At 35.0% G+C, this 27,764-nt stretch overlaps 1 protein-coding gene across 1 annotated transcript; it reads left to right on the top strand.

The window, feature by feature from the left end:
- Positions 1-222: 222 nt before the first annotated feature.
- On the top strand, positions 223-4,150 carry LOC105964536 (Leucine-rich repeat protein kinase family protein). The gene is made up of 2 exons (XM_012989043.2): positions 223-2,615; positions 3,446-4,150. The coding sequence occupies exons 1-2, from the start codon at positions 347-349 to the stop codon at positions 3,955-3,957; spliced, it is 2,781 nt and encodes a 926-aa protein (XP_012844497.2). The 5' UTR covers positions 223-346; the 3' UTR covers positions 3,958-4,150.
- The last annotated feature ends 23,614 nt before the right edge of the window (positions 4,151-27,764 follow it).

The following is a 27,764-nucleotide window of genomic DNA, read 5'->3' as shown; positions in this document are numbered from 1 at the left end:
ATTATATTTTTTCTCGATCGTAACTTATGGGTTGACTGTATTACGAAAATTAAATCTTTTGTTTAGCCAATTTAGGGGTTGTATATGTGTATAGCCGAAGCCTTTAGATTCTTGTGGTAATTCCAAATGAATACAACAATAAGATCAAATTATGGAGTTAAAGCAGACATACAAAATAAAATAAAATAAACATAAACAAAGAAAGAAGCCCTCACCGCTTTACAATATTCATTCCACTCTACAAAGAGAAAAAAACAACCCAACCCCAAAAACACACAAACCAAACCAATCAAACACTTTCATTTTCTCTCTCTACATTTTCTCACTCCAAAATTTACATTCAGCAATGGCCGCCACCCATACTCACCACCACCACCCTTTCCTCCTCCGCCTCCTCTCATTCCTATGCTTCCTTCTCCTCTCCGCCGCCGACGACTCTGCCGTCATGTCAAAGCTCCTCTCCTCCCTCTCCTCCGCCCCCACCGGCTGGTCCTCCTCCACCAGCTTCTGCAAGTGGCCCGGCGTCACCTGCGACTCCTCCTCCTCCGTCGTAGATCTCGACCTGAACTCCGCCGCCATCTCCGGCACCCTCCCGCCGGAGATCAACCAGCTCTCCCAGCTCCGAACCCTCGCCGTCCAGAAAAACTCCCTCACCGGAACCCTACCCTCTTTCCAGAACATGACTTCCCTGGAAGCAATCTATCTCGACAACAACGCTTTCACCTCCCTCCCTGAAAACTTCCTCCTAGGGCTCACGAATCTCCAGACCTTCAGTATCAGTGAAAATACCAAACTACCCCCGTGGCAAATCCCTCCCTATCTAACCGACAGCGCGAATCTCGCCGGATTTTTCGCTAGCAACGCCAGCCTCACTGGAACAATCCCCGATATTTTCGGCTCCTTCCCCAATTTGCAGAACTTGAGATTGTCGTACAATAATCTGACCGGATCTCTACCCGGATCCTTTTCCGGGTCGGAGATTCAAAATCTATGGCTCAACAATCAGCAGCAAGGCTTATCCGGCACAATTGATGTTTTAGCAAACATGACTCAGTTGGCTCAGGTTTGGCTACACGCGAACTCGTTCTCCGGCGGTATTCCCGATTTATCGAAATGCACGAATCTATTCGATTTACAGCTGAGGGACAATAGGTTCACCGGTGTGATACCACCATCTTTGATGAGTTTGCCCAGTCTTCTCAACATCACTCTGCAGAACAATAAGTTGCAAGGCCCTTTTCCGCAGTTTCCGACGAAAGTTAAAACGACAATCGGTACTACGAATAGCTTCTGTTTAGATGCGCCCGGGCCGTGCGATCCACAGGTGAGCACGCTTCTTGATATTGCCGGTGCACTCGGTTATCCGATGCCGTTGGCCGAATCCTGGAAAGGGAACAACGCTTGTAGTGGCGATTGGAGATTTATCAACTGCGATTCGCAGTTGAAGAATGTAACGTCTGTGACCATGGGGAGGCAGGGGTTTTACGGTACTATTTCGCCCGCCTTTGCGAATCTGGCTTCTCTGAGGAGTTTGGTGCTGAGCGATAACCACCTCACCGGTGTCATTCCTAGTGAATTGACCGCTTTGACCCAGCTCCAGACTCTCGACGTGTCGAACAACGACTTGTCCGGACCTATTCCCGTTTTTCCTTCCACCGTGAAGTTTACTTCCACGGGTAATTTAATGCTCGGCAAGAATGACACTAGCGGTGGAGGAGGTGGCGGGGGCGCACCACCTGGCGGCCCAAATAGAAGCTCCACTGCATCGTCGAAAAAGTCGGGTTCGCCTGCACTGATTGCTGGTGTGGTGATAGCAGTTTTGGTATTCGTCGGAGTTCTTTTGTTCGTTTCGTACAAATGCTACATCAAGAAACGGCACACGAGATTCGGGCGGGTACAGGGTTCAGAGAATGGCAAAGAATTAGTCAAACCGAATTCCACAAACGGCACGAATGGATTCGGTGGGTCCCACAGTGAGCTGCAGAGCCAGAGCAGTGGGGACTACAGCGAAGCAATTTCTTCATTTGAAGGTGGTAACGTCAGCATATCCATACAAGTACTCAGGCAAGTGACGGACAATTTCAACCCGAAGAATGTTCTAGGAAGAGGAGGATTCGGGGTCGTGTACAAAGGCGAACTGCACGACGGTACCAAAATAGCCGTCAAGAGAATGGAATCCGGAGCGATGGGCACAAAGGGGATGAACGAGTTCCAAGCGGAAATCGGGGTTCTGACGAAAGTCAGGCACAGGCATTTGGTTGCACTTCTCGGATATTGTGTTAACGGGAACGAGAGGCTCTTGGTTTACGAGTACATGCCACAAGGAACATTAGGGCAGCATTTGTTCGAGTGGGAGGAACTTTGCTATCAGCCACTTACGTGGAAACAGAGGGTGACTGTGGCTTTGGATGTCGCGAGAGGAGTCGAGTATCTTCACAGTTTGGCGCAACAGAGTTTCATTCATAGAGATCTCAAGCCCTCGAATATACTTCTTTCCGATGATATGAGAGCCAAGGTTGCCGATTTTGGATTGGTTAAGAATGCGCCCGATGGGAAGTACTCTCTCGAGACTAAATTGGCTGGCACGTTCGGCTATCTTGCACCGGAATATGCTGGTGAGTCTTTTGCTATCTTGCTCCCTTTTTTTCATGTTGAATTTGCAAACGTTGCCACTTTTTTTTTTATGCATTATAGTGTCGTAAGATTGAGTCCTAATTTGAAGCTGCAATTACGTTTTAGGTGTTGGATATTCAATTTGAATGGAAATTTAGTTTTAATTTTTTTATCGAGGCGAATAGTGACTAAAGAAATAATTTTTTGAGTAACGACACTTATTTTTACATTCATCGGCAAAAAGTATTGTCACTATGTTCGTCACTACTCCCTTCGTCTCAGTTTAAATGTCGTTTTGGTTTGTTGCGCGAGCACACATTAAGAAAATCAATAAATGCGTATAGATTATAGTAAAAGTATATAGAAAATCACTAAATTATCCTTGACATTAATTGTTTTGTTTCCCAATTAATTAATTAGGATTGATAAAGGGTAAAATTGAAAATAATGCAATTAATGCTTCGTTGAAAATCTAAAATGACAAATAATTTAGGATAGAGTGAGTACTATTTTTGGACTAATGGTATCACTAATTCTATGTAGTAACAATAAAAGAGATTTAATGACATGAATTATTAGTGATAACATACAAAATGTTATCCATTAATGTAAAGCATTTAGTATTAATGTAAGCATTTAGTGATAACTACTTTTGATATTTTGGCCTTTATTAAGGTGTCACTAATGCCATGTTTTTCTTGTAGTGAACCAATTGGGTTATCAATTATCCATAAAAATAATGGAATAGATTTCTCATGTGACGATTTACGCAATGTATTTCTTTCTTTCGTATATATATCTAAAAAACAATTTCGATTTTTGCTGTCAACAGCCACCGGAAGAGTTACAACAAAAGTTGACGTATACGCATTCGGAGTAGTTCTAATGGAAATAATCACGGGTAGAAAAGCACTCGACGAAACAATGCCAGATGAGCGGTCCCATTTAGTCACATGGTTCAGAAGAGTCCTTATCAACAAAGACAACCTTAGAAAGTCCATCGACTCGCTTCTCGATCCTGACGAAGAAACTTATGAGAGCATATGCAAGGTTGCTGAGCTGGCAGGTCACTGCACGGCCCGCGAGCCGTTCCAAAGGCCCGAAATGGGCCACGCGGTTAATGTGTTGGGCCCGCTTGTCGAGCAGTGGAAGCCTTCGAAGCCCGAGGAAGATGATGGTGGGATCGATTTGCACATGAGTCTTCCTCAAGCGCTTCGAAGATGGCAGGCGGATGAAGGAACTTCTAGAATGTTCGATGATTTGTCTTTTAGTCAGTCGCATTCGAGCATCCCTTCGAGACCTACGGGATTTTCGGAGACTTTTAGTTCCACAAATGGTAGATGACTTTTAGAGCAAGGTAAGTCCTCACACGGTCGAGTCTATTTTGAATTTACGAAATGTTGTTGGAAATTGTATTTAATTTATTTATTTATTTTTTTTTTTTTTTTTTTTTTTTTTTTCTTTTTTGACTTGAACTTGTCATCTTTGTAGTTGTAACAAAAACCTCAGTTTTTATAGAGATGTTTGTTGTGTTTGATTGAATTGTTTTATTTGGAGCCTAATATTAGTAACGGTCAAACACGATCAATGTAGGAAATATATCGAACACTTGTGTTTTCAGTAGCTTCAACGATTTTATTAATGTTACACTAGTTGGATTTCTCTCGTTTATATGCTACCATACACGTGTATGCATTCGTTATATACTCCGAATAATTTTCTACTTCGATTTTGGAGACAATCAACACACTCAGTGTTGGATAATAATGTTGGTTGATTTGACAATTAAGAGGAGGTTTTAATGCCTTGTCTGGCTCTTGAGATGCAGATAATATAGATTTTTTAAATTATATTTATATATAGTAAAATGCATATGATAAATGAAATTACTGATTTATCCTTGTAGAAATGCATAATTCCAGGCTGTAGTGGAGAGAAAAGGTTGACAATAGAATATATGGCCAGTAGATTAATTAATTGTTGTGGACCAAATGTAAAGAAAGAAAGAAAAGCGTGTGAAGGAATTTGCTGTAACTAAGCTGGCTAAAGGTTTGATTCTTAATTCTTATTAGGGCTGGCAATCGGGCCGTGTGAGCCGAGCCTGGGTCGGCTCAAGCTCATATACCATCGGGCCTCATTATTATAGGCTCAAGCTCAAATACCATCGGGCCTCATGCCTATAGGCTCAAACTCGGCTCACGCATTTTTTCGGGCTTCGGGTTTATATCGGGCTTATATCGAGCAATAAACAAATTACATATTTTACAACTTTGCAGTCGACATATTAAAGAAAAACAAAAAAAAAACTTCGCAGTCTAAGCGAAAAATCTAGACTATTCATTGAAAATTAAAATAAGCTTAAAAATAAATAAATAAATAAAAAATCATAGTCTGTTCATTAAAACAAATAAAACTTAATATTGCAAATATTTAATCCTTAATTAATTATACTAAAAAATGCATCCGAGGCCGAAATGAAAAAAAAAATCATAAAATAAAATAACTAGAAGCAATTCTAAATGTCCTTAACTCTTTTCGAAAATCTTGAGACCTAAAATAAAAAAAAGGACAACAAATATATATATATATATATATATATATATATATATATATATATATATATATATATATATATATATATATATATATATATATATGTATAGTCGGGCTTTATTCGGGTCGAGCCATGGTAAGCTCAGACTCGGCTCATAGTTTAATCGGGTTTAATAAAACGGCTCAAACTCGGCCCGGCTCACAATTAATGGGGCTCGGCTCAAATAAAATCGGGCCGAGCTATCAGGCTTCGGGTAGGCCCGGCTCAATTGCCGGTCCTAATTCTTATTAACTTCCAAATGTTGTTCTCCTATATATATATATATATATATATATATATATATATATATATATATATATATATATATATATATATATATATATATATATATATATATATATATTGAGTTGCAAGATAAAAATCCTAATCTCACATGGGGTGTGTCACAAAACACACGTTCAACAAGCTGGAATTGCACCAACTTGGTTTAATCAAACATCATTTGATAAAGATATAAACGGCAAATAAATGGGCAGATTACGGCCACCCCTTGAGCTATGGTCAAATTACGAAAAAACCCTTTTATTCTGGTAACTACAATTACCCTTCAATCTATTTCTTATGAAAAAAACCTCTCATCCAGTAAGTAAATTTAATACCGTTAGGTAAATTTGGTAATTACAATCACCCATTCAGCTATAATCATGTTTGAAGTCAAAACAATATTATTAAAACTAAACGACATTTATCACATATATAAAAAAAATTAAAAAAAAGAAGAAAATTTATATTCTTAACATGTATTATATATGAAATTATGTGTAGTTAAGAAAATATGTACACACTTAAAGCATATACTACAAAACGAACATGCAATATTTAATGGTGGTGGCATGTTTGTCCATAAATAACTGTCGTATGCGTGTTTAATGGATATTATATATAGTCTAACAAACATGTCAATTCAAATGTAGTAACGTGTTGGACAATTACATCACAAAATTTGTTTGGTTGAAAACGATGATTTCATGACAAATTAAAACACGTTTACTATTGCTCCATGGTTTTAGATTACGTTATTGACCTCCCCTTCTCCTTTATTATATATAAATTTTGTTATACAATATTTATATACTTTCACTGTATTTTGCATGTTATAGATCTTTATTTAATAGGGGTAACATGCTATGAGCTAGGGTGTGGCGGTCGTAAACCCGCGCGGGTCGTAGCAAAATCTGTCATTGTCCGTAAACGACCAACAGTTCTTCATTTTAAAGAACTAAACTTATGGGTTTTCGACGGGTTTATAATAGACGGGTCTATTGCGGGTTTTAAATAGAATCCAACCTTCACGGACCTGTCGTAAATTTAAAAAAGTTATTCTCTTTAATAATTTATAAGTTTTACGAAAAATTATTTTGAAATTAAAATGAATGACCAAGAGTAAAATTTTAAATTGAAACAAACATGAATAACATCAATGATAAACGTCACGAGTAAATCATATTAAGACGTTTTAACCATAAATCAAAAAAAGAGTAACTAAATTCAAACTTTTATAAGACAAGATTTAAAGTAAAATAGATAATCATAGACAAAACGAGACGATGTCGTCGTTATAGATATAAGTTTTGACATGTAAGAGATATATTATTAATGTATAATACAATATTAATTTATTATGCTACATAATATAAACAAAACGACTTCATTTTGTATAGCGGGGCGGGACGGGTTTTACGGGTATATTAAATTTTTTTGAACCCGTCTTAGACCTTAACCCGCATATCTTGTCAATTTCAAGACCCAATCCTATAGATGGATCTATCAGTCCGGTCCTAGCGGGGCGGTTTTTACCGGGTGTGACGGGTTCAACAGGTTGATGGGTCCGACTTGCTCACCACTAATATGAGCCCCTTAAAGCAAACCTAATTTGGACTAAATTAAATGACAAGTCCAAATACAATCTTTTAATTAAATCCGTAGTTTGAAACAATATATGACATAGGGGTGGTAAACGAGCCGAGCCGGCTCGCAAACTCGATGAGCCGACTCGAACTTGAACTTGGGTTTTTCGAGCTCGAGCTCGAGCTCGAGCTCACGAGTTTGAGCTTCGGACGAGCTCGAGCTCTAGCCCAATTTTAGTTGTTCGACAGCTCGTGAGCCGGCTCGCGAGCTGCCTTGTGTGTGTGTGTGTGTGTGTGTATATATATATATATATATATATATATATATATATATATATATATATATATATATATATATATATATATATATATATATATTATCAACATAGTAAATAGTCTATGATAATAAATATTTCTAGTATTTAAATAAAAAGAATTATATATTACTTAGATAATTCATAATAATATAAAATATTATAATAATAATATAAAAATTTAAAAAAAATATACCTAGAGTTCATTATTTAATTTATATTTTTTTTTCATTTAAATATAAATAATTTTTAATAAAAAAATAAATGATTTTAATAAAAGTTAAATAATTAAAAAGAAACCTAAATGAGCTCGATCAAAAAAAAAAAAAAACTCGATGAGCTCGAGCTCGACAATATGGACTCGAGCTCGAGCTCGGCAATATGGACTCGAGCTCGAGCTCGAGCCGGTCAAAACAGTCGAGATGGGCTCGTTCATACCCCTAATATGACATACATTCCTAATTTTCTTATCCCTATATTGCCCTTATACCTTAACTATTTTAACCTACATATTTACGTTTCTTGTACTAGATTTATATCTTTTTGTTCTTCTCTCTTTCTTTTTCTCTGCCCCATCCCCTCTGTCGATGTCTTTCTTTCTCGCTCTTTTTCTCTCCCTCTCTCGCTCTTGCTTTATTTCTCTCTTTCTCGACCGATCTCCATATAGTTATCCTTTTGTTTTTTTTTTTTGTTCAGGCACGAATATTTTGTGCCCCTATGCTCGGAGACGCAACGGGGGTGGCAGAGTGGGCTGCTGCGAATCTGAAGGTGGTGGCGGTGGATCTGAAAGAGACGACTGAGTGGGTAACGGAGTGGCGGTGATCTATTGTGGTGGTGGATCTGAAGACGGCGACAATGTGGGTAGCTGAGGCGGCATCGGTTTTGGGAAGAGATGAGTCCAACTATGTGAGTCGAATGAACATGGTCGTGGCCCGTTATGTGGGGATGGTTATGGCAATAGCGGAGGCGGTGGCTATGTCATTGGCGGCGAGGGTGGCAGATCTAGGGTTTCATAGTGAATAAAGGCGGCTATGGTGGCTAGGGTTAGGTGGCTGCGAGTGGTGGCAGCTGCTAGCTAGGTTTTGGCGACCGTTGGGAGTTATTTTGCTTCTAGGGTTTGTAACAATAAATCATAGTAGACCATAATACATTGTAGTATATCATAGTATAGCATAGTACACCATAGTATTTCATAGCCTACTACAATATCGACAACAGATAAAGTTTTTAAAAAAAAATGTAAATTGAATAAAAAAACGAAAACAATTTTTTTTTTTATAATTTTCAATATTATGTAGAAAAAAAAAAGATTTTTCTTTATGTTTTTAATAATAGTGTAAAAATGATATAATTAAATTTTTATAATAATGAAAACAATATGGAATAAAAAAAAAAAGAAAAAGACAAATGTGTTCTACGTAAAGAAAATAATAAAAAAATGCTAGATGCAAAAATAAAAATGTTAAATGCCGAATTAATAATGATAAATGCAGTTTAAATATTATTTGATGTAGATTTCATTTTTTATCCGTGAAGGAAATTTTTGGAATGAAATTTATAAATGATGTGAAGCAAATGTTTAGTTAGGCTTGTCATTTAGTTCTAATAAATTTTGTCACCAGGAACCTATATCTTAATGCCCCTATTTAATAATTAATTTGTTTTTGACATAAGTTGCATGTAATTTTTGAAAATCGAGTAATATCTGTGTATATATTTGGCTCATGTCCTTTCATACATGTTCATTTCTCGACAAAATTAGCTCCATGAGAAATTTGGCCAAAAAGGTTGAAACTTAAAATGAGAAAACTAGTCCAAAAAGAAAGATCAAAAATAGATTACTTGTAAATAGGAACTTTTCGCCCAAGTTGTAAAATATCCTAAGAGCTTCCTATAAATTCTGAATTATACTTGCATTCTAGAATGTAGTTAGATTAAAACGTTCTATAGAACCACCCTCAACCGTAGTATTAAGTCAAGTGTCTCATCAATTAAGATGGTGGAGTACTATATATATAAGAGCAGAATTTCATTCGTAAACCAACCAAGTAAACTTGTATTCCATCACAACGAAATTTAGATATTATGACGTTTGATTGGGGAATATTTTTTTATAAATGTGTCAAATATAGTTTATTGGAACATGCGATATTTTTCAAACGCATTAAAATGTCAGATTACTTTCCAAGAACCAATGCGTTGCTATGCTATTGGAAGAATACAAGAAAGTAGTATGTAATGATATTGATATGGAAGAAACCTATTCCCACTACCATTACAATAGATCCCAGAAAATCACTAATTCTTGTGGAGAAACTTGTCCCACGGGCCACAAAGATAGTCCTTCTTATGATATTGTTATGCGCAATCCTGATGAAAGCCGTTCCTATGTTGATCACAACATTGTTGAGAAATCCAGTTCCCAAGACACTTCGTATCCCAAGAAATTCAAGTAATAGTCAAGTCAAGGTCTTATTTAAACGATGATGATGATTATGAGGATATATTGTCCAGTAAATGTACAGAAGTTGAAAGTTCTTTAAAGCAAAAATCAAGCTCATCAAGAGGATATTTAGGAAGGTTTCTTGTCCGAAAAACGTTGGAAGCTCTTCAAAAGCCGAGTTACAATTTTCATCTCTCAAGTTTGCACATATTACATATTTGATCCATTTGTTCTAGGTGAGCACAAAAACTGGCAAATCAACACCGAACCGAAAACCGAAAAATCCGAGCCGATATGTACCGTCCCAACTTAAAACCGCATATATATGGTAATTTTTTTAAGACAAAGAAAAATTAAAAATATCGGTTAGTGTGAAGAATAAAAAAATTACCGAAAAGATTTATACAAAATGATTTTTTTGGATATATAGTATAAATACTTACCCTAGTGTGCCTCTATTTTTTTAGCGCCTTCATGTGACATGTTTTTTTATTAATTAATTTTAGGTTGTGACGTATTCTTTATTAGTTAATTTTCGGTTGTTATTATTTGTTAATTTTCTCAAATAAATATAATGAAAGTCCAAATATATCGGTTTTATGCCAAACCGATTCGAACAAATATGAAACCAAAATCGAAAATAAACCGAATTGAATGTGAGATCTGTTCAAACTTCCCTTCAATATAATTATTAACCAAGTGTTGTTTTATTTTATATTTTCACTAGATGACATGATTAACATGCCAAATACTTTTGATTTTTATTTATTTTTTATTCAGTACTGTTTATTTAGTGAGTATCTTGTATCTATATTAAGCTAGGCATACATTTACTTCGGTATAACACTTGTTTTTCTTTTGTGAAAGTACTTGGGTGTAACATTAACTACACTAATATACAATTATTAAAAAAAGGACACTAATTAATATAAATATTTATTTATTTTGTATTTGTTCAAAACACAAAATTTCTCGCCACAGGGTCCTCATCCATTGCCCCGATAAGTATTTGATGAAGTTATGTTAAATTATGGTGACTCAACGGTAGGATAGCGGACCACACAAGGAACCAATATTTATCGGAGTTGAAAGTCTCACACTGCGGCTGCCAGGATTCGATCCTAAGAGTTTAACTGATGTTTAATGCAAGCAGTGGAGAAGTCAGTGTAGAGCGGGGGGCATGCCCCCCCTTAATTTTTTTTTTTTACTACTATATATGTATGTATAGTATTTTTCCTTTGTATTGTCCTCCTATAATAAATGGATCTAACAAGTAGGATAAAAAAAGTTGTATTATGACTTGGAACAAGGGATCATTGGGATCATTGGGAAGTGATGGATAAAAAAAACGCATTTTTTTTTTCAGGCCCGCTGCCCAGAACCTTAAGAAAATTAAGCCCATTGTGTAGCAACATCTTAGATTCACCGATGTTGGAACAATTTGGAACGATGGATCATTGGGATCATTGGGAAGTGATGGATAAAAAAACCCATTTTTTTTTTCGGAGCCGCTGCCCCCGAACCTTAAGAAAATTAAGTCCATCGTGCAGTAACATCTTAGATTCACCAGTGTTGGAACAATTTACGTTATTTTTTAATGCATATTCGGCTCCCCCAATAATAAAATTCTGGTTTCGCCACTGAACGCAAGCAAACAATATTTACGGTAAAAATGATAAAGGCAGTGTAATTAAGGTTGAATTAATTTTAATGATGCTAATGATATTTTAATTTATATATTTTTTTTAATCATATAATAAATAATTATAGATGACAAGGCCATGCAGATAGATGCAGTGGGTGATGATATCTCATCCTTTTTCCTAACGTGTAGAAGATTTTGTATAGATCGGAAGAAAGTCCCCTTTCTGTTTATCTTTACATTCTTTTTTCTTATAAATTATTATTTTATTCACTTCCTTTATTATTTCTATTATTTGTGCTTATTTTAAGAGGAAAAGTCGGTGGGACATCTCTCTCAGTGACATATGCATGTTCAGCCTGTTAAATTATGCACCAGAAAAATATTCAGCGGTTGTTTATTTTCTTTTCTTTTTATTTTTTTTTAATTTTTTTTTATTTTTAACTTTGAATATAATTTGTTTCTCATGCCAATTTTTTTTATTTATTTTTTTTATTTTTTTATTTTTTTTTTTTGGGCAATAGATTACAAACTTTTGTAGATAACTCTCTTGTACAATTTAAATCGGGCCAATAAAATCGCGCCACATCATCAGTAAGGCCCATCAAAGACTCTTATTCTACCACTATAAATAGGGACCCTCCCTTCACAATTAAAAAAAAAAAACACAACTGAAGGAGCAGAAACCGTAGGAGCAAAAAAATTCTCTCTACAATTCAAGAAGCAAGGAAGAAGAATTCGTAGGAGGTAAGATTCTCTCTCAACATTCAAAGTGTTCTTCGTCAAATTCAATGTGTTCTTGAGCAAATTCAAGGCGTTCTTCATCAAATCCGGCGTTCGATCCGAGATAACGGTGCCAAACCTTCGGATTAACGTTAATCAATTCAAGTCAAGATCATTGGAAGATTGAAGGGCCAAATCCATCAAGAATTTCAAGATCTTCAAGTCAAATTCAATCAAAGTTCAACGTTCGATCCGAGATTCAAGTCGCAAGACCCTTGGAAAACGTTATTCAAATCCAAAATCAAATCCGGAGAAGATCAAGTCAACGACCCGACTCCGAAATTCAAAGTCAAACAAATATAATTAATATTATTCTAGAGAGAAGAATCAGAGGATTGAAATAGAGATTGTAACCCGCAATTTATTTATTTTAATTCAATAAAATCATCTTTATTCAATTTTTCTTGTTTGTTTATATCGCATATAAAAATTTGTTGTTACAAATTTTGGCACGCCCAGTGGGACATGCAGATGAAGTCGAGACTATAAGTGAAACCCTAGTGAAGCACGGTTTTAGCTACAATGGCAAAGATTTCCTCTATTCAGACATTACCGGGGAACCTCTGCAAGCATATATTTACGTGGGTCCAATTTATTACCAAAAGTTGAAACACATGGTGTTAGATAAAATGCATGCTCGAGGTCATGGATTATTTCTCCAATCAAAACTAAAACTACAATTGGGCCCTTGAAATGAAAGGATAATTTCAAATAGATCCTCAAGTCAAGAAAAATGTATTTGCAGTTGGGTCCTTCACTAAAGCCAAAAGAATATGACTTATTAGTTAAGTCCCTCAAGGTGAAGGATTTATTAAATTACACCCCAAAATTGAGGAAAGGGGTGTTGAAGCAAGCAAATTAAAGGAAATATAAGTACTTCAAGTCTCGTCTCACAAACATTCAATATGTTCTTCGCCGAGACTAGAAGTGGGGGCATTTTGTAGACGAATAAAATTTAAGCCAATTAAATGGCTAAATTATATATGGAATAAAGTTTGATCCAATGGCATTTGTGTAATTATACATAGCCAAAGGACTTAGATGCCAATTGAAGACCCGTATGTATGCGATCACATATATATTTTTGGGCAAATTACGAAAACCCCCCTGAGGTAAGCCTAAATAACGAAAATCCCCCCCCATGTTCTCGTAATTACAAAAACCCCCCTTGACTAACGGTTGACCGAATTTTTTTAACCGAAAACGTGAAATGTCTATTATATCCTTCTGTTAAATATGTAAAAAATAAAGGACAAATTACCAAAACCCCCCTGAGGTAAGCCTAAATAACGAAAATCCCCCCTGACATCCCTTTCAGTTGATGATTTATTGCTTTTATAAATTTATTTATTACTTTGTAATTTGTATTGATAGTTTGATATTATAATTTTTTATTTTTTTTATTTATATATTTTTCTTAAATTAAACCCAAATATAATCAATCATTATGAATGTACAATGTATTTTTATTGGATTAAAAAAATCAATGAATGAGATTTCAAAATTTAATTATTTTTTATATATAAAATTAATTGCCCTATTTTTTTATTTATATATTTTAATTGATTTTATTTATCCAGAGGAGTATTCATACGGATTTATGCTTTTAGCGTGAATGATGCATGGTTGTATTTCTCGAATTTTAAAATATTTAATTTTATATATAAAAAATAATTAAATTTTGAAATCTCATTCATTGATTTTTTTTAATCCAATAAAAATACATTGTACATTCATAATGATTGATTATATTTGGGTTTAATTTAAGAAAAATAAGTATTTTGTACATTCATAATGACCCCTCATTAAATAAAATGCTTACAATTACCCCCCTAAGGGTAATTTTGTGTACAAGGGCAAAATTGGTATTATGGGAGGAATATTCGGGAGAATCAAAAAGATTCTATTGAGTCTAACACCGTTAGAGCGATTTGTAAGACGTCTGCATACCTCAGGGGGGTTTTCATAATTACGAGAACATGGGGGGGATTTTCGTTATTTAGGCTTACCTCAGGGGGGTTTTGGTAATTATATATTTTGGAATTTAATTAAATTAATTTCTAATTTAAATAAATAATTGATATTAAATAAATATTGGCCAATAAGATTATTTCTTTTCTCTCAAGTTATAAAGAGATAAATATCAATTAATTATTGGCCAATATAATTGTTTCTTCTCTTCCAAGTTACAAGAGATAAATATCAATTTAAATCAGAGCCAATCAAATCGCGCCACGTCATCAAGAAGACTTCATGTAGGACTCTTATTATACCCTATAAATAGGGACCCTCCCTACACAATTCAAAACACAACTGAAGGAGCAGAAACCGTAGGAGCAAAAAAATTCTCTCTACAATTCAAGAAGCAAGGAAGAAGAATTCGTAGGAGGTAAGATTCTCTCTCTACATTCAAAGTGTTCTTCGTCAAATTCAAGGTGTTCTTGAGCAAATTCAAGGCGTTCTTCATCAAATCCGGCGTTCGATCCGAGATAACGGTGCCAAACCTTCGGATTAACGTTAATCAATTCAAGTCAAGATCATTGGAAGATTGAAGGGCCAAATCCATCAAGAATTTCAAGATCTTCAAGTCAAATTCAATCAAAGTTCAACGTTCGATCCGAGATTCAAGTCGCAAGACCCTTGGAAAACGTTATTCAAATCCAAAATCAAATCCGAAGAAGATCAAGTCAACGACCCGACTCCGAAATTCAAAGTCAAACAAATATAATTAATATTATTCTAGAGAGAAGAATCAGAGGATTGAAATAGAGATTGTAACCCGCAATTTATTTATTTTAATTCAATAAAATCATCTTTATTCAATTTTTCTTGTTTGTTTATATTGCAGATAAGAATTTGTTGTTACAAATTTTGGCACGCCCAGTGGGACATGCAGATGAAGTCGAGACTATAAGTGAAACCCTAGTGAAGAACGGTTTTAGCTACAATGGCAAAGACTTCCTCTATTCAGCCATTACCGGCGAACCTCTGCAAGCATATATTTTCGTGGGTCCAATTTATTACCAAAAGTTGAAACACATGGTGTTAGATAAAATGCATGCTCGAGGTCATGGATTATTTCTCCAATCAAAACTAAAACTACAATTGGGCCCTTGAAATGAAAGGATAATTTCAAATAGATCCTCAAGTCAAGAAAAATGTATTTGCAGTTGGGTCCTTCACTAAAGCCAAAAGAATATGACTTATTAGTTAAGTCCCTCAAGGTGAAGGATTTATTAAATTACACCCCAAAATTGAGGAAAGGGGTTTTGAAGCAAGCAAATGAAAGGAAATAAAAGTACTTCAAGTCTTGTCTCACAACATTCAATATGTTCTTTGCCGAGACTAGAAGTGGGGGCATTTTGTAGACGAATAAAATTTAAGCCAATTAAATGGCTAAATTATATATGGAATAAAGTTTGATCCAATGGCATTTGTGTAATTAACATAGCCAAAGGACTTAAATGCCAATTGAAGACCCGTATGTATGCGGTCACATATATATTTTTATCAATTATATATTTTTGGAATTTAATTAAATTAATTTCTAATTTAAATAAATAATTGATATTAAATATATATTGGCCAATAAGATTATTTCTTTTCTCTCAAGTTATAAAGAGATAAATATCAATTAATTATTGGCCAATATAATTGTTTCTTCTCTTCCAAGTTACAAGAGATAAATATCAATTTAAATCAGAGCTAATCAAATCGCGCCACGTCATCAAGAAGACTTCACGTAGGACTCTTATTATACCACTATAAATAGGGACCCTCCATACACAATTCAAAACACAACTGAAGGAGCAGAAACCGTAGGAGCAAAAAAATTCTCTCTACAATTCAAGAAGCAAGGAAGAAGAATTCGTAGGAGGTAAGATTCTCTCTCTACATTCAAAGTGTTCTTCGTCAAATTCAAGGTGTTCTTGAGCAAATTCAAGGCGTTCTTCATCAAATTCGGCGTTCGATCCGAGATAACGGTGCCAAACCTTCGGATTAACGTTAATCAATTCAAGTCAAGATCATTGGAAGATTGAAGGGCCAAATCCATCAAGAATTTCAAGATCTTCAAGTCAAATTCAATCAAAGTTCAACGTTCGATCCGAGATTCAAGTCGCAAGACCCTTGGAAAACGTTATTCAAATCCAAAATCAAATCCGGAGAAGATCAAGTCAACGACCCGACTCCGAAATTCAAAGTCAAACAAATATAATTAATATTATTCTAGAGAGAAGAATCAGAGGATTGAAATAGAGATTGTAACCCGCAATTTATTTATTTTAATTCAATAAATCATCTTTGTTCAATTTTTCTTGTTTATTTATATCGCAGATAAGAATTTGTTGTTACAAATTTTGGCACGCCCGGTGGATTTTTTGATTGGGGGCCGAGAATTTGAGAGAGAAACATATTAGGGGACTCGGGGCACCGCACCCGATTTTTTACAAAGATGGTTTTGAAAAAAATATACAAATAAATAAACATTTAAGATATTCATAAAATAAGTTATAATATATTATTTACGCAATATGATAATTAGAATTCCTTAGAATAAGAGATTTGTAATGTACGTAGATTAGTTGAATTCGTGATCTTTTTTAAAAACAATTTAGTGTTGGGAATTTTATTTTATAAAATAAAATAATTTTTAAATGGAAATTATAAAAAAGTTTTTAGGCACCTATTTGATCAAATATGTGTGACAATATGAAGAGGTGTGGCCACACCTCTTCACTTGTTTAATTTCCTAAGGGTTGTGTTCATTAATCACAACCATTGTAAACTTATAAATAAAAACTCCACATGTTTGATTTAAAGACAACATAAAAAAAAATCAATTCAATTCCATAATTTTGTTCTATGGAATTCTTCTTTCTTTAGCCCGTAAATATTATTCGTAGAATATTTTCTTCCGTATTCGATTCGAGAGTTTGAGACACAAAGTAACGTTCGTTGTACTCGGGATTTTGAGTGCTCATATGCCGAGTTAGCCGTTGTATCTTGGGAGACAATCGTCAAATAACCGTAAGCACCGTAACGGGGCAATATTGTCTTAAGGAAAGAGTTTTCTCGCATCGGCTAATCTTTTCGTATTCACACTAAATTAATTTGTCCGACCACTTTACTAAGTTCACTACCCGTTTTATATACCGGGAACAACATTTAGCAATAGATATAAATCTGATAGGTTGAAACTCATAATATTCAGAGTAATGTAACCTGATAAATAAAACATACTATTAGGAAATAATAATGTTACGTTAGATTATGTTTTTGTTTTAGTAGAAATTAGTAGGACCGGCAATTGAGCCGGGCCTATCCGAAGCCCGATAACACGGCCCGATTTTATTTGAGCCGAACCCGATAAATTGTGAGTCGGGTCGAGTTTGAACCATTTTATTAAACCTGATTAAACTATGAGCCGAGTTTGAACTTACCATGAATCAACCCAAATAAAGCCCGACTAAATTACTATATTCTCTTTTTTTTTTTAATTTTCTTTTTTAGGTCTCAAAATTTTCAAAAAGAGTTAGGACATTTAGAATTGCTTGTAGTTATTTTATTTTATGATTTTATTCATTTTGGACTCGGATGCCTTTTTTCGTTTAATTAATTAAGGATTAAACATGTGCAACATTAAGCCTTATTTTGTATTTTGTTTTAATGAACATACTATGGTTTATGTTTTGTTTTGTTTTTTAATCTTATTTTGGTTTTTAATGAATATTCTAGATTTTTTTCTTAGACTGCGAGGTTTTTTTTTGTTTTTCTTTAACATGTCCGACTGCAAAGTTGTAAAATATGTAATTTATCTATTGTTTGATATAAGTCCGATATAAACTCGAAACCCGAAAAAATACGTTAACCGAGTTTGAGCCTATAGGCATGAGGCCCGATTTGAGCTTGAGCCTATAATAATAAGGTCCGATGGTATATGAGCTTGAGTCGACCCCAGCTCGGCTCACACGGCCTGATTGCCAGCCCTAGAAATTAAGAATTGAGATTATAAAACAATATAATAAATGGGATAGATTTAAAATGAATAAATAATGAGTAAACGAGGGCCAATTGTTTAATATTGACCGGTCATTTTGGGACAGGTCCAATTATTTGATATATGTCTTTAAAGCATAATATACAATTAATGACTTGAGTCCATCAATTAGATGATTAGTTATTTTTATTTTAATCTAACTTTTTAATTTACACCCATAAGTACCCAAAAAACTAATTAGTCAGGTATGTAACAATTTATTCAACTTTTGGTTTCTCTCATTCTCCACAATTTCGGACTAGAGCGTGAGAAGGTTTTGGTCTCGTATCACATCGGAGAGATCCATTCCACAGTGCTCGCATCAGAAGTGTTCGCAACCTTAGAGTTCACATCAAAGAAGCTCGCATATACCATGCATGCACATCAACGGCGACATCAAAGGAGCTCGCTTCAGTAGAGCTCGAACCCCTGGAGCTCCCATCTACATGTTTCTCCTTGATTGCTTAACCCTTCATCTCGCGTGCATTGGACCCTTTGCATTCCCTGCTCAAACTCTAAGCTCGTGCCCCTCAGCTCGAGCTACCCTTGAAGGTTCAAATGAGTGAAAGAATCCTTAAGGGCGATGATAGCGGAAACAACACGCGTGCATGCAATACACGCGCCAATCGCGCGGAGCCGAAAAGAAAAAAAAAAAGGAGAGAGAAGAATGCGTGCACAGCACGCGCGCGTGGTAGCCACGCGCGTGCGTGTGGCGCACGCGTGTCTGACACGCACCGGTCAAATCGCGCGTCCCAAGACCTGCAGCCCTCATTTTTCTTTCCTCGCCTCGGGCTCCGTGCACGGCTCCTCCTCACACAACATTCGCGCGGCTCCTCTCACATGGAAATTCACGCATCTTCAAGCCGCGCGGCTCTAATTCGCGAGGCTCCTCTCACATGGCAATTCACGTGGCTTCCAAGGCTGTCTAATCACGCACGAATTTCAACGCGCTCCACCAAATCGCGTCCGAATTTTTACGTGCTTCACCAAATCACGCACGCTTCACCAAATCGCGTGTGAATTTCAACGCGCTCACCAAATCGCTCGCGCTCTCCAATAGGCAAATAAAAATTATTATTTCTCCACGCCACGCCAACGATTAACGGAACACTACAACACCGATCTACTCTCGACACGATCAGGCATCCTTTTCAACTTGGCTCCCACATCAACTCGAGATTGGGGGGCTTGCGAGACAACTCGCTCGGCGCTACAAACCCACAAGGAGACAACTCCCACGAGGAGCCAACTCGCTCGATACTACGAACCCGCAGCGAGAGAACTCCCACGAGGAGACAAATCGCTCTGTCCTACAACCCGTTGTGAGGCAACTCCCACGAGGAGCCAACTCTCTCGGCACTACAACCCGCAGCGAGACAACTCCCACGAGGAGCCAACTCGCTCGGTATTACAACCTGCAGCGAGACAACTCCCACGAGGAGCTAACTCGCTCGGTACTACAGCCCGCAGCGACACAATACCCACGAGGAGCCAACTCGCTCGGCACTACATCCCGCAGTGAGACAACTCCCACGATGAGCCAACTCACTCGGTACTAAAACCCGCAGCGAGACAACTCTCACGAGGAGCCAACTCGCTCGGCACTACGAACTCGTTGCAAGGCAACTCCCACGAGGAGCCACCTAGCTCGCTCGGTAATAAGACGTGATGCGAGACAACTCTCTTGACGAGACAACTCGCTCGCAATTCAGTACACAATCACAAGCTCAAGTTAGCACGGTTACAACCCTAGGAACACTTAGACATAGTTGGAACCACGGCTGCAATTTGACGATTGATCATAAAACTTGTGGGAAGAGGATCGAATTCCATTTTCTCTATCTTTTCATAGTTGATAATTAGCTGCAATAATATACATAATATAATGAAGATAGGCAAGGTGAGGCGCGGACAAGGTCGCTCTATTAAGACGAATTTCATGACCGCTTCTTTAATGAGGTGCAAAAAGGTTCCGATCGTGTCGCCTGTGGGATACAACAGCTCAGCCTATCTCTCGGGTGTAACTTCACCAAAATTGCACGTTCGAGTGAAGAAGAAGCTTACACCCGACACACAACAAGAGCTCAATATATGTATATAATATATGATCTTTTTTAAATACATTTTTCAATCACTCTTTATGTTCTCTCTTACATTTTTTCAAGCCATAAAGCCACCCTTTTATAGTGTAACATAGGGTAATCATAAAAGATATATTTAATATAGAATTAGGGATATTTATAGAGGTTTTATGAGGCAAATAAAGTTTTTGTATGTTTCAAAATGTTGATCAAACTTACTTCATAAATTGGTTAAAAAAAATATTTAGTAAAATATTATTTTTATTAAAAACCCCAACAATCTCCCACTATTTTAATAAAAATAATAATGCTTGAGCTCTTGCGGAATATTATGCATAATGAAAGTGAACAATGTCTTAAAACCTTCACTTAATACAATATGTTTCACGTACTAGAATCAAAGTGGACTTAGCCTTGAAACAGTGACCCTTGGGGCACGTAGAATCATATTGCACGCACTCAAAGTGTCCCGATCGAAGCTTCTAAATCCAACACGTTAATGGCCATATGCTTTAACCCATTTCTCGTGAGAGCTCTAGAGAATAACCTATAATTCTCATAGGAAGCGGCCCCACTTCCACACTCACAAGGTGAATTCTATCAAGGATGTTTACGTAACTCCAACATCCCACCCATTCAGGCTATAGAACTCATTAAGAGATCAAAGTCTCAACCTCACAATTCGTTACGAGCTTTATTAGTGCACACACACCATAGGGATGGATAATTTATCACTATCAAATTGCTTTCAGATTCGTTTTACTTCGCCTAGTTCGTAGGATCTTTAGCCCCTAGGCGGTAGTATCCTCATCAACAACTTTACAAAATATATTAGGCTTTAATCCAATCCCCCTCGATGCATTTCAGATAATTTCTGAAATAATGTGAAATATAATTTCACAAATTTAGTCTCATACACTTTATGGTTTATTAACCATTTCTCATATAATTTCACTTAAAATTTCAAGTGTTTTTTCACATAGATTCACAGTATTGTATTTTCTTTTAATGGTTCCAGATTCCATTAAAAGATTCTCGCAAAATGCCAACTGCAGTTTTTCAATCTCATTTATTAAAGCACAAAGCATTTGATTTTTCTCAATCATATTTATCAAAGCACAAAGCATTTAATTTATTCTCACTAGAATTTTATATATCACATTCGGTATCAACTGACCTCTTCACAGGCTAATGTCAAAACAATCAATCAAAATTGATATGAATTTTGACTTATAAATTATTGACATATAGTCATTCGGACAAGGTAATAAATTGGAATATAATTCATCTTCCTTAGATTTTCAATAATCAACAATATTGAAAAATTAAAAAAATATGTTTCGCCTCACAAATCATAAGCATTACTTTTGTCAAATTTATTTTCGCAGATCAATATCCACACTATCACTATAACAACATGCAATCATAAGATGAGCAATGAAACATGACCACGTCAAATTCAATTCTAACATGCTTATATGGGTAGATACTAAAACCTAGGGGTGGGAACGAGCCAAGCTCGGCTCTTTTGGCCAGCTCGAGCTCGAGCTCAGGCTTATTTAATTTTTTTTTTATTATTTAATTTTTTTATTAAAATTATTTTATTTTTTATTAAAAATTTTTCATCGGAAAATAAAAAAAAATTATAAAATAAATAACGAACTCTAGTTATATATATATATATATATATATATATATATATATATATATATATATATATATATATATATATATATATATATATATATATATATATATATATATTTTCTATTATTATTATTATAATATTTTATATTATTATGAATTATTTAAGTAATATAGATTTGTTTCTATTTAAATACTAGATATATTTAATTATTATTATAGACTATTTACTATTTAGTTAATAATAATAATAAGAATAAGAATAACATATATATATATATATATATATATATATATATATATATATATATATATATATATATATATATATATATATATATATATAAAGAAAAAAAAAAAGAGAGAAGGCAGCAGCTCGCGAGCCGGCTCGCGAGCTGCCGAACAACTAATTTTGGGCTCGAGCTTGAGCTCGTCCGAAGCTCGAGCTCGTGAGCTCGAGCTCGAGCGCGAAAAACCCGAGCTCGAGTTCGAGCTTTTTTCGAGTCGGCTCGTCGAGTTTGCGAGCGGGCTCAGCTCGTTTACCACCCCTACTAAAACCCCCATTATTTCTCAATATTTAAACAATACATAAAATATTTAATCATATGATCATGCTCTCTTATAAGACCACCACTATTTCTCAATTTAATAAATTATTTTCTTCATAGAAAAATATCACACTAATAACCCCACTATTTCTCAAAATATTTTTCATATAGAAAGTGTCTCATGACTAAACAAAGTGATTCTTTACGAATCAGCGGCAATTTAGCAAGCTCACATATTTCCAATTCCCATTTTCAAGAGATAGGCACATGCAAAATTAAATCTTATGTTTTCCTTTTTCCTGTACAAAACATGCTTTACTTATATTGAATTTATCATAAATTGCAGCAACATCTTGTAAACTTCTATATATGTATCGTAATATGTATATGAACGTTAATGCTTCAAATATATTCAACACAGTCAAAACATGCATTTAGTTTCAATACAAAAACAAATTAAAACAGTTGAATGAACCAAATTTTAAACTCATGTTGTCATGCACATATGCAAATTGCATTCACTTATGGTAATAGGTCCTCTAAACATTCCGATGTATGAATACATACAGTGTTGCAATTATATACTCATCCAATTCCAAGAATATAATATAATAATAATGATAATAAATTAATAATAACATGCCCAACATAGAAGCACGAATGCACATGTTTACACTCATCTAATCTCAAATTATTTATGATTCTCAATCATATTAAAGTTTCCTACTATTGTTCATCACACATTATTATACTACTAAAAACATCATAAATAATGTGGACACAGAGTACATACCTGATTCGATAATTTTCAATTACGAATTCTTTCGATACCTCAAAAGGCGCACAATTTGGCAGCTGCAGCAGTAGCTCGGTATTTGGAGCACATCTCTCTCGTTCGATGATTCAAGATGTTTCGAACAGCCAATAGAAATGCCTAAAGCTTTCGTGTTTTACACACTCTCAAATTCGTACATTATCAGGTCCGAAACTGACCTCAAAGTATAAACTCGTGAATTACATGAAAATTCACCTACAACAATAATAGGATCATTAATTTTTTCGTCAACTAAAGACCAAAATATAAAAATGGTTTCATATCGAGGGCTGAAATGTCTCCTATTTTGGATCATCGCCAAAGTTCATTATCACGGGTTTTAAAATTCGTCTTAAATTGTTGGAACCACGGCTGCAATTTGACGATTGATCATAAAACTTGTGGGATGATGATCGAACTCCATTTGCTCTCTCTTTTCATAGTTGATAATTAGCTGCAATAATATACATAATATAATAAAGATAGGCAAGGTCAGGCGCGGACTATTTCGCTCTCTTAAGACGAATTTCACGACCCCTTCTCTAATGAGGTGCAAAAAGGTTTTGATCGTGTCGCCTATGGGATACAACAGCCCAGCCTATCTCTTCGTTGTAACTTCACCGAAATTACACATTCGAGTGAAGTAGAAGCTTACACGCGACACACAACAAGAGCTCAATATATGTAAAGAATATATGATCTTTTTTAAATACATTTTTCATTCACTCTTTATGTTATCTCTTACATTTTTTCAAGCCATAAAGCCACCCTTTTATAGTGTAACATAAGATAATCATAAAAGATATATTTAATATAGAATTAGGGAAATTTATGGAGGTTTTATGAGGCAAATAAAGGCTCTGTTTGGTAAGCTTTTGGGCTTCCATTTCCATTTTATTTTGGGGAAAGATGTTTTGGGAGAAGAATTTGAAAATTAAATAAAGTTTGTTTGTGTTTTGGGAGGAGACAATTTGTACTGTAGCAAGTCAAATCATGTCTGAAAGGTGTTGGAAAAAGGTATTTTGGAAGAAGAATTTAAAAGATAAAGTGATTTGATTTTGTATTTTAGTGAAGACAATTTTCACTGTAGCGGTCAAATCATGTTTGTTAGAGAGAGAAATATTTGAATTTGTTTTGGGGAAAGTTTTTGAAAATAGTGTGAAAAGATAATTTTCATTTTGGGGAAAGTGTGAAAAGAATTTGGAAAGCTTAACAAACATAACCTTGTTTTTTTATGTTTCAAAATGTTGGTCACAATTACTTCATAAATTGGTCAAAGAAAATATTTAGTAAAATATTATTTTTATTTAAAAACCCCAACAGACATATTATGAGAATCTATATAGCCTGGTCAGTTTGATTACTCAAAATTCTCTACTTGTTTTCGACGGGTCCTTCATTAAAACGTGGCCACGGTCCTAACATACATACAACCTACGAGGTCTAACAAGGGGAACGATCCCCATCAAAAAATCTTGAGAGCCTGATCTACTCATCAAGTACATCACGCACAAGGCTATATGTAAACACATACAAGCAACGCGTCAAATAATTGACAATGTCAATAAATAACAACTCCCACGAGGAGATAACTCGCCCCATGCTACTACATCATCGCGAAACAACTCCGATAACTCAAGCAACTTGCATCACGACAACTTGGTCGTCCTCGCACTACCATCGCAAAACTCCGGCCATGCGCCAACGTGCCTTCGCACCCCTCCAACCCATGCTCCAACAAATTTTTCGCACACCATCAAGCCATACCCCAACGGGCGACTACTACAATTTTTACTCACAACACGATCCGACACCCATTTCAACATGGCCCCCACATCAACTCGAGAGTTGGGGCTGAAAGATATGCCTAATTGGGCCAACCCAGTGGGCTTATAATTTATTTACCTACTGGGCCACGAGTCAAATATTGAAGACCACTATCACTGATGCCCAATCACCTTCAAATAAGGTTTGTGACAAACAATCTCAACTAAAGTATAAATAACAATATAATTCATTTATTAAAGATACACCCTATTATCTGAGTAATACGACAATTCGTCTTCTCTCAATTATTTCAATATCCGCACGTCTGACTTGAGCGTCGGAGGAGTTTTCGCCGGATCAACCCTCAGCCTAGTTCACGTGTTCTCTGTTCACAAATATCTCATGGTCATCTAGCACATGAGCAATGATCCACATTGCTCTCTCAGCTCTCTCTATCTCGACTACTTAAGATAATCTATTTCTAGCATCATCAGAACTGTATATTACAATGTCAAAGATTTATGCAATCATTGAATCAATATTAATAACCCGATCGACATTAGGATTACAAATAATTGGTGATTAATAATTGATCATGTGAAGTAGTTGAAACTTCAGTGCATCAGTGAATGCATAAATTTGTATTTTATATTGTATTTCTTTTTTTTAAATGGTTGGTCAAAATTTAAGATGATTAATATTGCTTTCCAACAAGTAATTATTGCAACTACGATGAGAACGACATCGGTCTTCTGCAATAGTGAAATATATTAAATAGTTATAGCTAAATCAGTGGCATGAATTAAGGGTTGGTTTATGTTTATATAGCTAACATAAGAACTTAAATATGACATAATCAGTGGCAGAGATTGGGGAAACTCTTAAGGTCAAATTTGATTATGCACTAATGTGTAATCAATAAACTAATTTAATCATTCTTAATTTAATTTAATTTGACGGGAGAATTAGGAGAATTATTTTCAGTAAACACTATTATAGTGTGTTGATCGGTTAATATTATTTTATTTTTCGGCCTATATTGTTGCGTTGACTGTTAATATAGTAATATAGTATGTTGAATGTTATTATTGTATTGACCTCTATTATGCTGCGTTAACCTTGTACCAAAAGGCGAAATCACTTGTCCTATGGGCCCCAATCCCTTGACCCGATAAGTATTTGATGGATGATTGTAAATCATGATGACTCAACGGCCCGTTAAGGCAGCGAATCCGGACTTGGTGCCCACAAGGAACCAAACCTTATTGGAGTTGAAATTCTCACACTGAAGCTGCAAGGATTCGATCCTATGACCTTGTACCAACTTACCACATCCAGAACCAGTTGAGCTATACCCATGCGGGCTTTGTTTGTTTACCTTCGTCCATGTTATGTTGATGGCCATTATTATGATTTGTTGATCGGATAACTGAATCCCCGAGTTGACAATAGAAAAAGAAAAATGAAAAAGAAAAACTAAAATGTTAATTGGTCAACGCGGTCAATGATGTTCAATTGAATGAACTCAACTGTAGGTTGAATGATAAAGTTATCCTTGAAATACCAAATATCGACACATTTGGCATGATATTTAAACTCTGAATTTATCCAAATTTAAAAAATTTATAGAGCATCTCTTATGTTATCTACCCTTTAATTCAATCAAAAAAACCTCTTAGTATCGAAGAAAGCATCGTTTGAATTTGAATAAGGTAAAGTAAAAACCTATGGGACGGAAATAAATAGACCCGATTCGCTTATCACGATGAATTATATTTGTTGGATACACTGTTGTCAATATAAATGTTAAGAAAAGAATACAGTGGAAAAAATAAATTGCATTGAATTTTTTTGCTTTCCTATTGTACTTTTCAATCATTTCACATCAAAATGCACATGTTTACCTGCAAAAGACACCCAAGCAAGCTATTAGAAGTAATGTAAAACCTAATAATATAACTAACTGTAAGTAAAAATCAAATATAAAAGTAATTAAATGCAGTCCAAATCATGTACATATATTCAATAGATCAATTATACAGTAGTAAAGCAACATGAACTTAACAAAAGTATATAGTGGATCTGATCCCACATGACATTTCTAAAACATCTTTTTCTCCAGAATAAGTATTAAACTTGGTATGCAAAGTAATTGAGCTTTGTCAAAAATTTGAAGTTCATGTTTCAACACATGATTAAAATTGCACCAGGTCTTGGTGTAAGAGGCTTGCATATTCTTAAATCAAATTTTATTATATAATGATTTTTTTTAATTTTATTTACAAATGCTTATGTATGGCAACGTTAGAAGAGAAAAAAAAAAATCACGATTTAATTTTTTAATTTAATTTTCTATTATAGCTAATTCTGTAAAATATTTTTTTTAAATCTCAATCCTTAAATCTCTATTAAAACACACGATAAAAAGAATAATTAAACATAAAACAAGAAAGTATTTTTTTTTCTTCTTTCTTCTCAATGCTTTAAGTTTTCAATCTATCGTATTTTCTATGTATTTCAAGATTTTTATTTTTTCTAAACACTTTTATTCAGATCTGAACTAATGAATTCTATATTACAGTTTATGTTATTAATGTCCATAAATATTTCTTTTGAC

Source organism: Erythranthe guttata, chromosome 7, assembly GCF_056151865.1.
Source record: "Erythranthe guttata isolate IM_541 chromosome 7, IM_541, whole genome shotgun sequence".
NCBI lineage: Eukaryota > Viridiplantae > Streptophyta > Magnoliopsida > Lamiales > Phrymaceae > Erythranthe > Erythranthe guttata.
This window is presented reverse-complemented; position numbering and strand designations above follow the sequence as displayed.

Excerpts from the sequence above, each read along its gene's own strand:
- LOC105964536 (XM_012989043.2), top strand. The coding sequence starts at position 347 with ATGGCCGCCACCCATACTCACCACCACCACCCTTTCCTCCTCCGCCTC. Across the intron at positions 2,616-3,445 it reads TCTTGCACCGGAATATGCTG|CCACCGGAAGAGTTACAACA; the intron begins GTGAGTCTTTTG and ends TGCTGTCAACAG.